This window comes from Haplochromis burtoni, unplaced genomic scaffold, assembly GCF_018398535.1.
Source record: "Haplochromis burtoni strain Fernald_Lab_line unplaced genomic scaffold, NCSU_Asbu1 Contig_132, whole genome shotgun sequence".
Classification (NCBI taxonomy): Eukaryota; Metazoa; Chordata; class Actinopteri; order Cichliformes; family Cichlidae; genus Haplochromis; species Haplochromis burtoni.
In genome coordinates, this window is record NW_024582493.1 from 667,433 (window position 1) to 682,895 (window position 15,463).

Genomic DNA, 15,463 nt, shown 5'->3' on the forward strand with positions numbered 1-15,463 from the left:
CACACAGCCTCTGACACAAAGGAGCTTAAAAATATATCTCAGAGAAAAAAATGAACAGTGTTGGAGTTCAGTCAACTTATGGCCAAACATAATGAGACACCATCGAGTTGGATCGTTTCTGTCTGCGTGATGCTTTGCTCCTGCTTGTGGCATTAAATTGAGATGATCAACGAGGCTGTTCTACTTCACAAGTCTACGCAAATTGCCTGAAGTGTCAGATCAGGGTTGTGACCACAACAACACGACTCTGATGTCATTTCCTTTGCTGAATTTAATTTGTTGCTTGGGTATTTCGTTACAGATCAACAGGATCACTCCATATACACAACTACAGGTACAGTATTTTGTACAGTTCATATTCAAATACATAGTTTTCATTGGCTTATTTACAAAACACGTTTTGTTTATGTACACGTTTTCATGTCAGTGCAATGTGACTTTCTTCCAACGAACACCTTACAAAAAAGTTTATTAAATTAACACATCTGGTTCACATCAGACAGATATGAACTTAAATAAAAAAAGAAGCTACACACACTGAAAGACAGCTCAGTAGTCGATCGCACTGCCTGACACACCGTGAACTAATCTTCCTGGGGGGCGGGGCTTCAGATGCTAGCCCGATGTTCTACAGAATCCGTGCTTGCCCAGTTTCAGAGATAGTCCAGTTTCCCTGGGCGTCAAATCCTCGTTCCTGGATTAGAAAAATTGTGCTGAAAGTAACCCCGACATGAAACATTTCTGCTAAGAGATTAAGCTACCGGCCGTTTGAGGGCACATTCACAGCCCAAGAAACAAAGAGAAAAAGAAAGAAGTTGACATCTATTGCACCTTTAAGTAGAGCAAACATTGCAAACTGAGCTCTCAAGGGACAATTTTTCCTTCGAGTCCTGTGATAACCTTCAACCACAGACACAAACTGGACACTGTCTACAGCTCAGTGTGACGGCAGGAGGGTGGAGGGGAAAAGAAAAAGAGCTGGCCAAGCAAACATAAATAACACTCTTATGTACATTTCCATTTGCTCAACAAATGTGATCTTTGCAGAAGGAAATAAAGTTTCATTCAGTGACAGATTTATCTCCAAGTACATCCATAACAAAGTCGTCTCATCACAAATACAGCAGCTAAAAAAGGGGACGAACGCAGAGACGAGGCTCTGCGCTCCAGAAGACGAAGCCGGGCGCCATCGACAGTCTGCCGTCTGTTCACAGTGATTAGACGGAGCCCCCTGACGTGACAGGAGCTCCGCCATTGCTGCTACAAAGCAGACACACAGAACTCTGCAGCTGGAACCACGCGGTGAAAACATGGGCTCGTCCATCTCAAAGAGACCTCAGCAGCCACGTCGAAGCAGCCAAACCTTCAGAGGAAAGGAGGAACGGCAGCACTCTGACCCACAGAAACAAATCATTTGCTCGAACGTTGGCTCCAGTCGTGTAGCGATGCATTTACGCTCCTCACACAAACAGACTTTGGTTACTTTCCACACGTGAGCACATCTGTCTACGGGGGGATGGTTGTTTCCAAATCATTTCCCTGAAAACATCCCGGCAAAAGGTGAAAATGTTCTAAGACACTTATTTGATTTTTCTTAAAACTTTCATAGAACTTCCTGAAAAAGTTTCAATATTTATTCATTTCCACCAGAAACCATCATCCCAGTCATCAAACGTTATGCCAGCAGCTAAGAAATGAAATCATTAAAAATGGACACTGTTGCCACTGTCTACACTGACATGTCACTCGCTTTTGTTGGACACCCATCAGGGTGTGGCTGGCCCACTGGATGGCTCAGCTGAGGAAAAGGGGGAAACTGGTTTAAGATATGAAACACTAAGCTATTAAAATGAGATTGTGAAAGTCCGTCTATTGAGACTGGGCATTAAGATCTGCTAGAACTACAGAAGCTGGAGTAAGACCTTACAGTTTGTGTTGTGCTTTGATGGTACCCATTCACAAATACGTGGTTTCAGCACCCCTGCTGCAGCGATCAGACTGTACAGGACGGGGCACCTCACACGGCTCTCCAGGCTCGATACCCAGAAAGCTCAGAAAGGTGAACGCTTGCATTGGTGGTGTCATTCACAAGCAGGCTGCTCATACACGAGGCAGGGCAGATGTGGCCAAGTGCACAAGTGACTAATATACCAGCCTATGGAGGCTGTAGCCAGTGAGCTAGCCAACAAGTGGTTATCCATAGATTCATTTTTTAATAAAAAGTGTTCCAGGAGCATCTATGATCCCCTAAGCAGCAGGAGGTGGGACCACTGCAGCGATACTCATGCTTCAGGTTTTAGGTGTGCTAAGCGGCATTGAACCCGAGGCTGAGCCTGCTGTTAAAAGGGAGCTCTGTTCCTATTACACGTTAAAACAACTCAAAAATACAAGATGGAAGCTTTAAAAATGTAATGATGTGGAGTCGGAGGGAAGCGACTGACCAACCCTCTGCAGCCGCTCCATTGGTCATTGCATTCGCCTCTCACTCAAATGAAATACTCGTGTCAGTACACTACAAACTGTCTGACACAGTGTGTGAACTCTGACAGGGGAGAGAAATCACACGAGTGGGAATTTATCGGAGATATTTGTTAGATATCTGGCCGATCTATGAGTGCACGTCCGCACTCGACACTGAAGGAGCTCTTCCTTATTTCCTATCGTGCACACACTGGTGCAAAAGTCACTGCTCATATTAAACAGCATGACTTCTGACCTCACAGTCCAGGAAGGTTTATCAGGTCTGTATGAATTCGCTGAGAGTAGATATATGAACTATGATCGCTTCAGGGACAGAAGTTAAAACCCAGGTGCTTTTCCAACTCCACGTTTGCACGGTGCAACCAAAAGTACCCGAACTGTGAATCATGCAAAGCTGCTCTAGTTGCGTGAAAAACAAAAAACCCAACAGTGCAACACATGTAACACTCATGGTTAACAAAGGCTTCCCTGCCTCTGTGTGAAGCAGCCAAGGTGACACCCGGTGAAGGTGAGAAACACTCACAGCGATCTGTGGGACTCATTCGAATGTGAGCAAAGTTAAGTGTAAGCACAGAAGCCACATGAGACACAGTGATAAAGGCTAAAGCTGGATTCTGAATAGCATTATGGGTAATGTGGTTTACAGGCTTTGAGCAAATAAAAAAAATCTCTGGTTCTTCCGTTTTGACACTTTTAAAATAACAAACAGTAAAATAATTGGCTGCGATGGACGCAGGAAGTCCAGGTTTGGGTGGACAGCAGAGAACTGCAGAGGTTTGCATCAGCCCCATGGAGATGTGCCTGATGTCTACAGGTGGGGCCTTTAGGTAGCCTGAAGCAACTCTAAGAAAAACTAAAAAAAATAAAGCAGATCCTCTAAAATGACACATTTACATAATCAAAAAAAGCGTTTAAACATATACCGTACAACTTTTTAAATCATGGCACCTGTCCCCAACAAACCCAGGTTCTCAGTCGTCGTGGCTACATACTGGTCAACATTGCACAAATCACCGTGGATATTTGGCAGCTGCAGGACCAAACACAGCTTTTGGCAAACGTGCCGAATTTGATGTGAACATCAGGACCCGAGTGTCCTGGGAGGGGAGGGGGGTCTTTGTGGGGATGTTCCTGAATGCATGTACCGAGTCTCCTACACTAAAAGGAAGCATTTCATGATATTAATACTGTCACAGACTTTTGGGGTCCAGTTGGCTGAAAGAATGCAGGAAGCGATGAGGTAGCGTATGACGCGTGTTTTCCTGCTCACACTATCGCTAATAAAACCTCAGCAGAACCATTGGTTTGAAAGCTTGCCCGGGCATCCGTCGTCTCCCGTGGCACCAAACGTCACTCCAGCACACAGTGAACGCTGGGCCCCGTGTACAGTTGGCATCCGTAGGCCTGCAGGGACTCACACCTGGAGCACATCGGTTTTTCCCTGCTCAGGTCAAATCGTGACTCTGGGTAGAAAAAGCCGTCTTTTGTTTTGAATCCTGACATCACAAGTGATAAGTGCACGATAAGAAAGCAACATCGCTGCATGACTCGGCCGTACTGCCATACATTCAGAGATGCGTTAGTGTGCAAGTATATTTTACATCTACGTCATGGCGAGGATCACGGGGTGGGAGCTGATGGGAGTTCGTCGGGCTCAGCAAAGTGCACCGGTCGGGTGCTTTCACAGGGAGGGGCTTCGCTGTTGTCTTAGCAAACCTTTTCACCGATCCGTGTTTGCAGTCGAGTTTAGAAAGTGCTGCGAAGCAGCCATAAAGACGGCGCGCGGTTCAACTGTCAGCCGTTCGTGAGATCTTCTGGCGCTTCCTGTTCAGAGCAGCAGGCTGAAAGAGGCGAGCGGGCGTAGTGCTGGCTGATGGAAGACGAGCTGCGGTCACTGGAGGACGCAGTATTTCTTGTAGTCTGACTCAAAGTCTTCGTCCATGCTACTGGTGTCGGCCATCTTCTTGCCATCGATCTTTGGCAGGAACTGGGAGTAGTTGACTCCCTGCTGCTCGTAGAAGAGAATGTAGGCCGAGTCGGTGTCGATCTCCTCAGAGTGCACTTCCTGTAAATGAAAAAACAAATAAAGCGGAGTGTTGTTACAGCGTGGTCGCATTTGGGGTGTCGACAGAGCCAAACCTTTCCTTACATCACACAAGAGTGCCCAGCGTGTGCAGAGCAGCATGTGTTAAAGTCATGATAAAGCAATCACAAGTTTGGTAAAGGTGTGTGTGTGTGTGTGTGTGTGAGACACTTTAACCAATAAAAACAACCCACATAAACCAGAACAGCTTTAACAGGACCATCTGTTTCCCTGCACAGTGCTCCTCCAAGCTGAGTCTGTGGAGGTCGTACTGGATGTGTAGGAGGCTGTAACTAGTTACCTAGTACCTGCAGACAGTAATGGAGGTGTGCTGGTGCCTTACCTTGCAGCTGCTGTCATTGTAACAGTACCATTTCCCATTGGGGTTTTTGGCATATGTCACATAGTGGCCTCCTCCCAATATTCCTGAATGGCACTGGAGAGATGAAGCAGAACAACATTCAGGACTTGTCTGACTGTGCCCCCCGCCCGTATGCCAGCATCCCAAAGCGCCTGACTTACTGATATTGCATAGAGGTTGTATATGGCATCCAGACACATGTTGTCTCTGTGCTGCAGCAGAGAGCCGTCCGGCTCCGTGCTGCTCTCTGTGCTGCAGTCGGAGCACAGCCCGTTGCTGTCTCCGTTCACAAGGACCACGTCACAGTGGCTGCTGGATGCTTCACTACCGGAGGACGATTCTGATGCAACGCCCTCTCCTGACCCCTGAAGCCCTGGCGCTCCTCCTGCTGCTGAACCCTCTGGGTCCGCCTGCGGTGCATCGTCTCTCAATTCAGCCTCAGAATTAGCTGCTCCGTCCAGGTTCTCCTTGCTGTTGGAGAGGCGATGTCTGCTGCCCAACTGGGGAAGGCGCAACCGACCTGGTCTGCGGCCTCCGCTCCCGGCCTTCGGGCTGCCAGACGGGCTACTGTTCCGGCTGAGAGAGGGAGCAGACTTCCTGCTTGAAGCTGGGGAAGCTGTTGGGGAAGCAGCAGTGTTAAAGCATTAGCACTTCAATTTTCACATTCTTTAAAAAACACAAACAGTGATGAAAGTCTTTACTGGACATGCCGTACCTTTGGGGAGGTTACCAAAGCCAGCGGGTGCAGAGATGGAGGACAGATTGTCTTCTCCGACCCTCAGCAGATCCTCGCTCTCACTGCGGGAGTGGAGGCAGCGATGCTCGAGGTCCCTGGGAGCCAGGAAGGCGCTGGGGTCAAAATTCTCCCGTGGAAACTTGACGATCTTTTGGGACTTGATCCAGCGACCATTCACGAACTGGAAGCGCTTCAAGTGGACAATCTACACAAGTGAACACGTGTCAGACGCCGTCTCTAAATTTATTTCACGTGAGAACGTTAAATGCTACCAACACCCACGCATCGTTTCACATAAAACACTCAGATGCACGAGTCTGCTCCTGACCAGTATGGGTGGCAGCCTCCAGAGGTCCAGCTTCTTGGTGGCCAGTCGGTGGGTCTTGCACTTGGAGCAGTAGTAGAGCTCGTCCTCTCCCAGCTCCTCCTCGCTGGTGAAAGCCTTCAGACAGCTGTCCAAGCTGATGGGCTCAGCCTGAGCTCGCCGAGACTGCTCCACACTGCAGTGCTCCTCCACAATCTGCAGGAAGAGGAGCGCGATGCATGACGGAGGATAATGGACCACGAGAGCAGACACTCGGGGAAACAGCTACCAGGTGTCATTTTAGAGCCAAGCAAAGTGCAACTTTAATGCATCTAACAAGTTTTACTGCTCAGAAACTCATTTTTCCTAGAATTCACATAAACCACAGCACTTACCAACACACCTCGAAGGATTCTGGACACTTTAATCTGACATTTACTGACTCACTGACGCCTCCGTGTGGCCAAACTCTGAATCACACCATATTCTGGTTTGCACAGCGATCATTACATGGACCCTGATGTAGAATTGCTAATATGACAGTGTGAAATATGAAAGCAGTGTTGCTGCTCATCACTCCTCCTGCCCCGAGGAAAGCTGGTGTTTACAAATGATGACGTTAATGACAGCGAGCAACATTTTCACAGAAATTCCATTACTGCTCTAACTCGAAGTGACTTTTTCTCTGCCTGAATTGTGTGTGTGTGTGTGTGTGTGTAGTGTGTGTGTGTGTGTGCGCGTGCATGTATCCTTTGTGTGATGCGTGTGTGTCCTGTGATTGGTGTGTGTGTGTGTGTGTGTGTGTGTGTGTGTGTGCGCGTGCATGTATCCTTTACCCTCTCCTGGGAGGTCTGGTAGCGGAGGTGCAGGGCAGTTGGATCCCAGTCTACAGCTATGTAAGCATTTCCTACAGAAGCTCGGTCTTCTGTGCACTCTATCGTACAGCCTCTGCAGAACCTGCAAACACACAGATGTGTGAGTTTTGCTTTTCTCTTCATGAAACAATGTTTGTTCACCACATACAGAAAACTGTTACAACAAATCAAATGTCATAATCTTGCATCAAAATGTGCTACTCCCACTTTAAGTTGTATGTAAGCCTGAATTTCACAGAACTTAAGGACAATGAGGTTCGGTTTATTTTGCCACAGCTGCACTCTCACTTTAAGCACACAAAAACAACAAAACTCTGTATTTCCAGTATTGTAATTCAGCAGGAGACGGCGTGCATGGCGTCTATCTTAGATATTAGCTGCAGCATTTGCACGCTGGGGGCTGGAGGATTAGAGAGTTCGGCTGCGTCACACAGCTGAGCTTTTGCGTGCACCTCAGAGCTGCAGAGCGTGTGTGAAAACGGCCTTAGTCGCGAGTGTCTGTATCCAAAACGCTCTTACCTGTACCACGGACACCAGGCACACGAGTTTCCATCCTTGCCCACGACCCTCAGAGTAAAGGGGTACTGATAGCCCATGCTGTCATCACTGCAAGTTAAAGGAAGACAAAAATGTCAACAAACTTGTCAGCAAAGTTATTTTTTCCTTCCAAAATTAAATTACACTAAACAAGGGAAGTGGCACGGATCAAGCTTTAGACAGCTGATGCTGATCCGACCTGATCCTGATTGCGTAAGAGACTTCGTCCGGACAGACCTGCTGCCTCTTTTTAACAGAGGAGAGTCTGGAAGTTCGCTCAGGTTCACACTCGGGAGGGTAAATGCTTCTTCAGATGAATGTTACTCAACAGAATCACACGAGTGTTTCTCTAATAAAGAGATTCGTAGGAGGAAATTACCAGTCCTGGGCGTGGTTGCTGGCCTCCTGTGGGGGCAGGGGACTGGCCAGTCTGGACACCTGGATCCAGACTGCGTCGTACAGGTCCTTCTTACTGGTGTGCACAGTGCAGGGAACAATGAGCGGCATGCCGAACAGACTGGGTCGGTTCTTCTGAGACGACAGGAAGTACAACTCTGTGCGCATCTAAAGCGGGGGGCACAAACATCTACGTGTTACGTCTACAACAACCATAAAAATGACACTGCATTTGTTTTTTCTACGAGTTCTCACCATCTTCCTGTGCATAGCGATGATGTATCCAATGAAGGGGCTCTCGTGCACCGGTGTGATGTGTCCATTGGCGACCCCGTTGGTCAGAGGCGTCTCAGGGCTGCAGGGCCCACCGTTAGGGATGAGGTCTAGCTTACTGCCCACGTGCCCATTGGCAGCTGTGTTGTTGGCTATAGGTGTGATATCTGATGGAGGAGGGGAGAAAATGAGAAACTCGCAGGTAGCTCTCTGGTGAGTGCGCAGACATGTGTAAGATGACACACCTGTCAGCGTGGGCGAGCTCAGTGATGTTGGTGAACCCGGCACCGGGACCTCGAACGCACACAAGAAGCCGTTGACAGACAGACGGACCTTCTGGTTATCCTGAGGGAAGTTCTGAAAACCAAAGGTCAGCACATAAGACTGCAGCAATAAAGACGCCTACATGCAAACATTTCAGCAGAACTACGAGTTCATTACACGCCGGTTTGTGCCACACATCTAAAACCTTGGTAGGACTTTAACTCTCGTTCACGTAGATGGTGCTAAATGGCGTCTGCAGCTAGTGGTGCAACGGATCAAAACTCTCACGGTTTTAAAGTCACGGATCGGATCAATTTTCGGATCAGCAAAAATAGAAAAAAAGACAAAAATTCTACTCGCCGTTTACTTATTTAAGCATTTTTTGCCTATTAAAAAACATTCAACTGAAGACTCATTCCAGGCACTTATATAAAAACAAATTAAGGTGCAATATGGACATTATGGACCATGCTGGGCAGCCTCTGCATCCTCTGCACACGGCCATAAACAACCAGAGGAGTCTGTTCAGTGACAGGTTGCTTCTCCCAACGTCAAGGACCAGCAGACTTAAAAAGTCCCACACGCCAGCAAACTGTTTAACTCCTCGCTGGAGGGGAAACGGGGACAGAGGAGGGGGGAACAAGTAGCTGTAGTGCCTTTTCACTGTGCAATAGTTGTTGTTTATATCCAACGGTGTAACAGACTCACAATACTTAAAATGTGCCGTTCCCTTGTATTCTTATTCCTATTTATTCTATTTATCCCTTTTGTATTCTCTGTATTTATAAATGTGTATATATGGTATATTTCTGCTCACATTCTGCAACTTCTGTGGGTGCTGTGCTACTGGAAACTGAATGTCCCGGAGGAACCCACCCGAGGGATAAATAAGGTTTCATCTAATCTAATGTAATCTATAGGGCAGTGCAGGGCTTTGTATCTACCACTCTGGGCAGCAAAGGGCTGCTTAAATGCCGCAAACTCCTCTGCTCCGCTACTTGGACCGCTGGCGCTGGCCATAACTATCGCTTGACAGACTGACCACGCGCACCATACACATACTTTTTTTTCCCCCGAGTCTTCAGATCACGTGCGTACCGAACCGTGGAGTGGGATCGGTTCGGATTTCGGATCAACCGTGATCCGTTGCACCACTATCTGCAGCAGCAGCTGCGTGTTTCCATGCAGCCGTATAACAACTGGAAGACGTGCTGCAGCAGCACTCACATCCTCTGGCACTTTTTATCTTTGATCGTGTTCGACGTTTCAGCTGTTAATTCTGGAGCGCTCTCACTGCGCCGCATACGATCGCCTAAAATATCAAGATTCTTATTATGGACACAAAATACACCTCACAGAGGAAACGTAACCATGTGGACTGACAGACAAATGAGTGTTTTTAACACAAAGAAACTCGTGTTAAAAACACTACAAGGTTAGAGTTAGTAACATGTATGACTTTCACCAGGGTCTAAGTGTGAGTGTGTACGGTCATGGATTGAACACAGCATTACGCCCCCACCAAGAACCAACCACACCGCCTGCCACAGACGGGCCCTTTATGTCGTCCAGGAGAGCGACCACCACCCCCACCACCACAGCAACATTTCCACACACCAATGAGACAACGCGGCCAAAATGTGGCTCCGACCCACACGCTTCGATTATGCACGTACCGTGGCTTTCCTGATCGCTGCTGTCAGCACATCTGAACCAAACTGTGAGGAACATTAACATAACGTGATCATGTCTCACTGAGGAGAGGATGAGGCCAGCAGTGTTACGAGATACGAGCATCACTCACACACATTTGTAGTTTTTAAGTATAAATCGCAACCTAGCTGAGCGAAGACAAACAAGCAGTGACTGCAAAGGTTCGAGACAAAACGATTCAACGAATCCTTCATTTTAATGCCGTCTTCTGCTGCATGGCGCACAGATGAGAGATGAAGTGTTTAGCGTCAGCGTGGTGCGAATACCTTGATATTAGAAGAATGGACCTCAGCCAGGAGGATCTGCTCGGGCTTCAGGCTGCACAGTTCACTCAGCTGTTTCTTCAGCCCGGTGTACTTCTCGTCCATATTCAACCTCAGGCCGTAGCGCACGGGCGTGGAGCCGTCCAGCTTGATAACTACAGACACACACATCGCAGCATAGCACCGTTCAGAATTTGTTCTTTAATAAAGAAATAGGTTTTAATGACCACACAGCACATTTTTATAGATTCACTTAAAAAAAAAATACAAATCCAGCAGAGTGTGAGAGAATGAAACAGCGAAAGGTGGACCTCCTATAGGAAGGACACATTACTGCTGCAGGGCTTCAAACAGGCTGCTGACAGAACGAGGGAAACATGGTCAGGTCTTACATCCAGGCTGGAAACATGAAAGATCTTTGTGTGCCGTCACACTTCCGGCAAGGCTGCTGGACACTGGCGCCACCGGGCCCTCTGACCACCACCAGTAGGCAACGGGTGAAGTGTCTTGCCCAAGGACACAATGACCGAGACTGTCGGAGCCGGGGGTTCCAACCGGCAACCTTCCGATTACAAGACGAACTAGCCATTTCCAGCAGGATACAAGCTTAAATCATCGCAAACTGGTTTCTCAAACCTGTCATTGAGTTCAATGCACTAAAATGACCTACAGAACGACCTAATGTCAGTTTCGTGGAGCAGCCTTGTGGATGTGGTGGGAGAACAAATCTGCAGCAACGGTGTTATTCCATCATGTCAACAAGGACCAAAATCTGAGACACTAAGAATTTTATTCTGAAGCAAAAAGGGAGTCCAGCCCAGTGCTAGCCTGTCTGCCTCCAGCTTTAACCATTAACACTGATCAGTTCTGCAACATTAACTCTAAGCACAGTTGATTGCTGTTCATCGGCCTGCTCACCGGTGATCTCCAGATGCATGGAGCTGTCCATGGGCAGAGGCAGAGACAAGAAGTTGAAGGGATCAAAGCGAGCGCTGATGTGGCCGCAGGTCTTACACTTCACCTGAGACTTGAGCTGTCCGTGGAACAGGTCGACCACGATGGAGCGGTTCCTACGCAGGTGATTCTCCCACGCCTGAGAGTGGAGAAAGCATAGCAGACCGTCACCAGATCATACGCTGTTAATTCTGTAAATCCCAACATCAATACGGTGCCTTATCCTCCAATTCAGACAAACAGATCGCAAAGGCTGTGAATGAACATCAACATCCCTCTGAAGAGGGGAGGGCTCGCTTTTCAGCTGAGACCACAAAGCCTGAGGATAGAAGTCAGAGCCGGCCTATCCCCATTTCTCAGGTTTTACCCAATTTTATCATCTATCTCCCAACAGAGTTAGCTGAAATAGTTCAGCTACAGTTATTGTACCGTTATAAGAACATTACTAGTTAATGCCACTTTAACAACACGGGGAAGTCCTTCCCTCTGAAGACATCCTTTCTTTCTTTTTCTTGGTTGTGGTAACAAATAACTAAACAGCAACAGATAAAATGTGATTTGTGCCACTGCAGACACCTACAGTTTCAGAAAAATTAATAAATAGTATAAAAAAAAGACAGTAAATATGATTTGAAGTGAGTAGAAGTGAGGACAATGAGTGTTTTAGCATAAAGGGATTGTTTTCATACCTTTCTTATTGTTTTTGAAAAGCGGCCCCTGCCCATCACACTCCCACCACCCTGTCTGACTGTTGCTGTCATGTTCTTTATTAGAAAATGCTGTGTCTGTTATACACCACATGTAACGCAACCCAAACCTATGGGCTCAAAATGTGGTCATAAATATTTTGTACTTGTAAATCAGTTTTGTATGTGTAAAAAGATTTTGTGCGTGTGTAAAAAAGATTTGTGTGTGGACTTAGCCAAAAAACCCCCTGCAAGTTACAAGTACGAATTTTGACCCTATTTTTCTTCCTTTCATCTGATTGGTCAATGTCATGTCAATCACAAATGTAACAATCCAATCAGAGAACAGATGGGTCTGGCTGTCGAGGGGCGCTTTTTTTGAACTGCAGGTCCTTGAAGGGAATAAATGCCCTTTTACATGCTAACCCAGCGTTTTCCTTCATCACCGCGAAGGAAAACAGTCTGTGGTCGTCAGAGTTTGGTGATTTTTGTGTCACAGGTCTACGTGTTTAATACAGGGACTTCCACAGCCTTTTCAACAGCGCTGCGGACCACGGGGTGGGGGCGGGCAGTGTTTTGGAAATGACAGTCTTCATCACAAAGCTTTCTTCGTTATGAGTTAGCATACATGTTTTTATTGAACATTTGAAGAACTAGCAAAAAAAACAAACTCTTGTAGAGGACATAAAGTCAGAGATAGAAAAGACAAGGAGCAGGTGCATCTAGTACAGGTAGAGCTGCTGCAAAAACCCACAGAGCCCAGCAGCCAGCGTAACAAATTCTGGATCCTTTGCTTTTAGTCAGCAGTTAGCATTAGCAGCACATCCTGCATCCGATGTGAAAGGACTTTTATGCTGCGCACTGTGACTCACAGCCATGGTCCCGGGTCAGCCCTGACTTTGTGTTAAACTAATCCTAAAGTAATGATGGTGTTTCTAACCACTGATATAGCACAACTTTATCCTTTCAACAGCTGCTGAATGTTAGCGGACCTAGCTGCTATCGGATATTTATATAGAGATCCTCCAGCTTCAAACTGTATCACCCTTCAAGGACCTGCAGTTCAAAAAAGCACCCCTCCGACAGCCAAACCCATCTGTTCTCTGATTGGATTGTTACATTTGTGATTGACATGACATTGACCAATCAGCTTAAAGGAAGAAAAATAGGGTCAAAATTCGTACTTGTAACTTGCAGGGTTTTTTTTCTAAGTCCACACACAAATCTTTTTTACACATACAAATCCTGATTTACGAGTACAAAATATTTATGACCACATTTTGAGCCCATACAAACCTTCCAGAAAGTTCAACTTTTGTCTCGTCAGTCCATTTTCCCAGAAGCCATCATCAGTATGTTTTTGGCTAAATGTGAGACGAGCCTTTGTGCTCTCTTTGGTTTGCGTCATCTCATTAAAAACTAAAATGCCAGAAGGGATTTCTTTAAACACAGATGCCATTTTTCCTCAATCTCTCCCTCATTGTTGAATCGTGAACTCTGAACTGCAGTTCTTTGTTGTTCTGGTGTGTTGGTGACCTCCTGGATGAGTCTCAGCCTGGCTGATCCTGGAAGGTTCACCGCTGTTCCAAGTTTTCCCATTTGTGGATAATTACTGTCACTGGAGTCCCAAAGCCTTACAACTTACTTTGTCATCCTTTCCTCAATGAAAGGTGTCAGTGACCTTGTTTCTCATCAGTTTCTTTAGATTGTTGCTTTTTAGGCTGGAAGATTTTCCAGAGGTTCTATTAAGGTGACAACAGGACTTATAGCAACCAGTTAATTAAAAATATAACAGTTGGCAGCTTTCCCTTAATAACAGATGAAGTCAACATTTAAAAACAGCATTTTGTATTTGCTTCACTTCTCTTTGTCTAATAATAAAAATGATTTTGTGATCTAAAAACAGCAAACATGCAAAAACAGAAATCAGCAAATGTAACCAACAATAAGCAGCGTTGGGGAGTAATGGAGTACATGTACCAGCGTTATTCAAAATACAAAACACGAGTAACTGTATTCTGTTACAGTTACTGTTTTAAAAGGCTGTATTCACAATACAGTTACTTTGTTGAAATAAAGGGATTGCTCGGCGTCTTTTCCCGTTTCATACGTTAGGCTGTCCCCTCTCTATTTCTTCATAATTCCACGCCGGTGGAAACCCAAACACGCGAGGCTCAATCTCACGGCTCATAATGACGTGAAGGAATATTTTTTTAATTATTGTTCAAAAAATGATTTAATATGAAGGCAACAGGCAGAGTGTTACAGCCCAGCTGTAAGTAAGCTGTTAAGACTCGACTGTACACTGTGTTCGTGTTTTCCTCCCAAACAATAAGTTCCCTTTCAACGCCTCTCTCTGTCTCTCGCTAGCAAAGTCGACCCAGACAACAAAGTAAAGCTAGTTTTCAGCTACAAGCCCGACGTATCAGCCAGAGGTCCCTTTACTACGGTTCGGAGCCGCTGACCTGTTTTATATACGCGCTGAATAGTTTTCTACACGAGATCGCTGCAAAAAGTGCAGCCTTACCTAATGTCCACCTACTGTTACTCATTTATATTAAGATTTAAACATCTAGCTGGTGTTGGTGTGGAGAGTAACCTTCAGTAATAGTAATAAATCACACAGCAATAGGACATTCATGTAGTTGTAAAAAGCATGATAATATATTAAGTAATCCAAAGTATTCAGAATACGTTACTCTCATTGAGTAACGTAACAGAATACGTTACAAAATACATTTTGGGGCATGTAATCTGTAATCTGTAGTGGAATACATTTGAAAAGTAACCTGACAATAACTTAACATACAACAATAATGTAACCAGTGTCTGAGCAGAAGCTTCCTGTTAAATATGCACGTGAGAGAGCAGCAGTGGACAGCTGTGATCAGCCTTTTCCACTGAAGAAAACACGAAGCCTGATGAATACCAGGTAAGCTGTGGGTTGCAAGAACGCCCTCATTTTTTTGCAATTTCTGGAAAAAAAACGCGTCTCCTGTCCTTAAATCTCAGGGTGCTACGAAACAACACTGACGCAATATTTGGCAACTTCCAAACGTTAGCCGAGATCACCTGCAGCGAGGCTGCGGGGCTCCGATTGTCCTGCAACATTACGCCACAGGGACACATACGGACTCAGTATTTCACTCAGTACTGTAACGTTCTTATGAACATGATCACTCTTTTGCATTCACTCGTATGAAGCTCTCAGCTTTTACTTGTACAGTGAATTAAGCACAGCCGGCTTCCCTGACAGGAGTGTTTGTTCATCTTTAGAGTTTGAACTCAGTCGCTCGAGCAAAGATCCTGGAAGTCTCACACAATTTACCCGGTTGAAGGCTATAGCTCACCTGGCTGTGCAGGTGAGGCTACTGCAGAGGTGTGGCTTTAAATCTCGCCCAGATCATTACCGACCAACCTTTGCTGCTACGTCTAATTAAAGGTTCTCTTTCATAGCATTCGTTTCGTGTCTCACTATGGGAACGCCTCCTGCGTGACCTCATCAGAAGCTCAAATACCATTACGCCAGCCCTTACA

At 46.1% G+C, this 15,463-nt stretch overlaps 1 protein-coding gene across 5 annotated transcripts in view; it reads right to left on the reverse strand.

Annotated features, from left to right (window-relative positions):
- Positions 1-256: 256 nt before the first annotated feature.
- Positions 257-15,463, reverse strand: part of usp32 (ubiquitin specific peptidase 32) — a 78,844-nt gene continuing 63,637 nt past the window's right edge. For 3 of the 5 annotated variants that reach the window (XM_014336353.2, XM_014336354.2, XM_014336356.2), the window contains exons 23-35: positions 11,205-11,379; positions 10,290-10,441; positions 9,987-10,028; positions 8,292-8,403; positions 8,029-8,213; positions 7,757-7,941; positions 7,360-7,446; positions 6,802-6,922; positions 5,990-6,181; positions 5,641-5,866; positions 5,087-5,541; positions 4,908-5,000; positions 257-4,546 (exon numbers count right to left, since the gene is read on the reverse strand). In XM_014336353.2, coding sequence (XP_014191839.1) covers positions 4,373-4,546; positions 4,908-5,000; positions 5,087-5,541; positions 5,641-5,866; positions 5,990-6,181; positions 6,802-6,922; positions 7,360-7,446; positions 7,757-7,941; positions 8,029-8,213; positions 8,292-8,403; positions 9,987-10,028; positions 10,290-10,441; positions 11,205-11,379 — 2,199 coding nt within the window. In that variant the 3' untranslated portion in view covers positions 257-4,372. The remainder of the gene's footprint in view (positions 4,547-4,907; positions 5,001-5,086; positions 5,542-5,640; positions 5,867-5,989; positions 6,182-6,801; positions 6,923-7,359; positions 7,447-7,756; positions 7,942-8,028; positions 8,214-8,291; positions 8,404-9,986; positions 10,029-10,289; positions 10,442-11,204; positions 11,380-15,463) is intronic. The other 2 variants (XM_014336355.2, XM_005930848.3) reach the window with 1 other exon arrangement.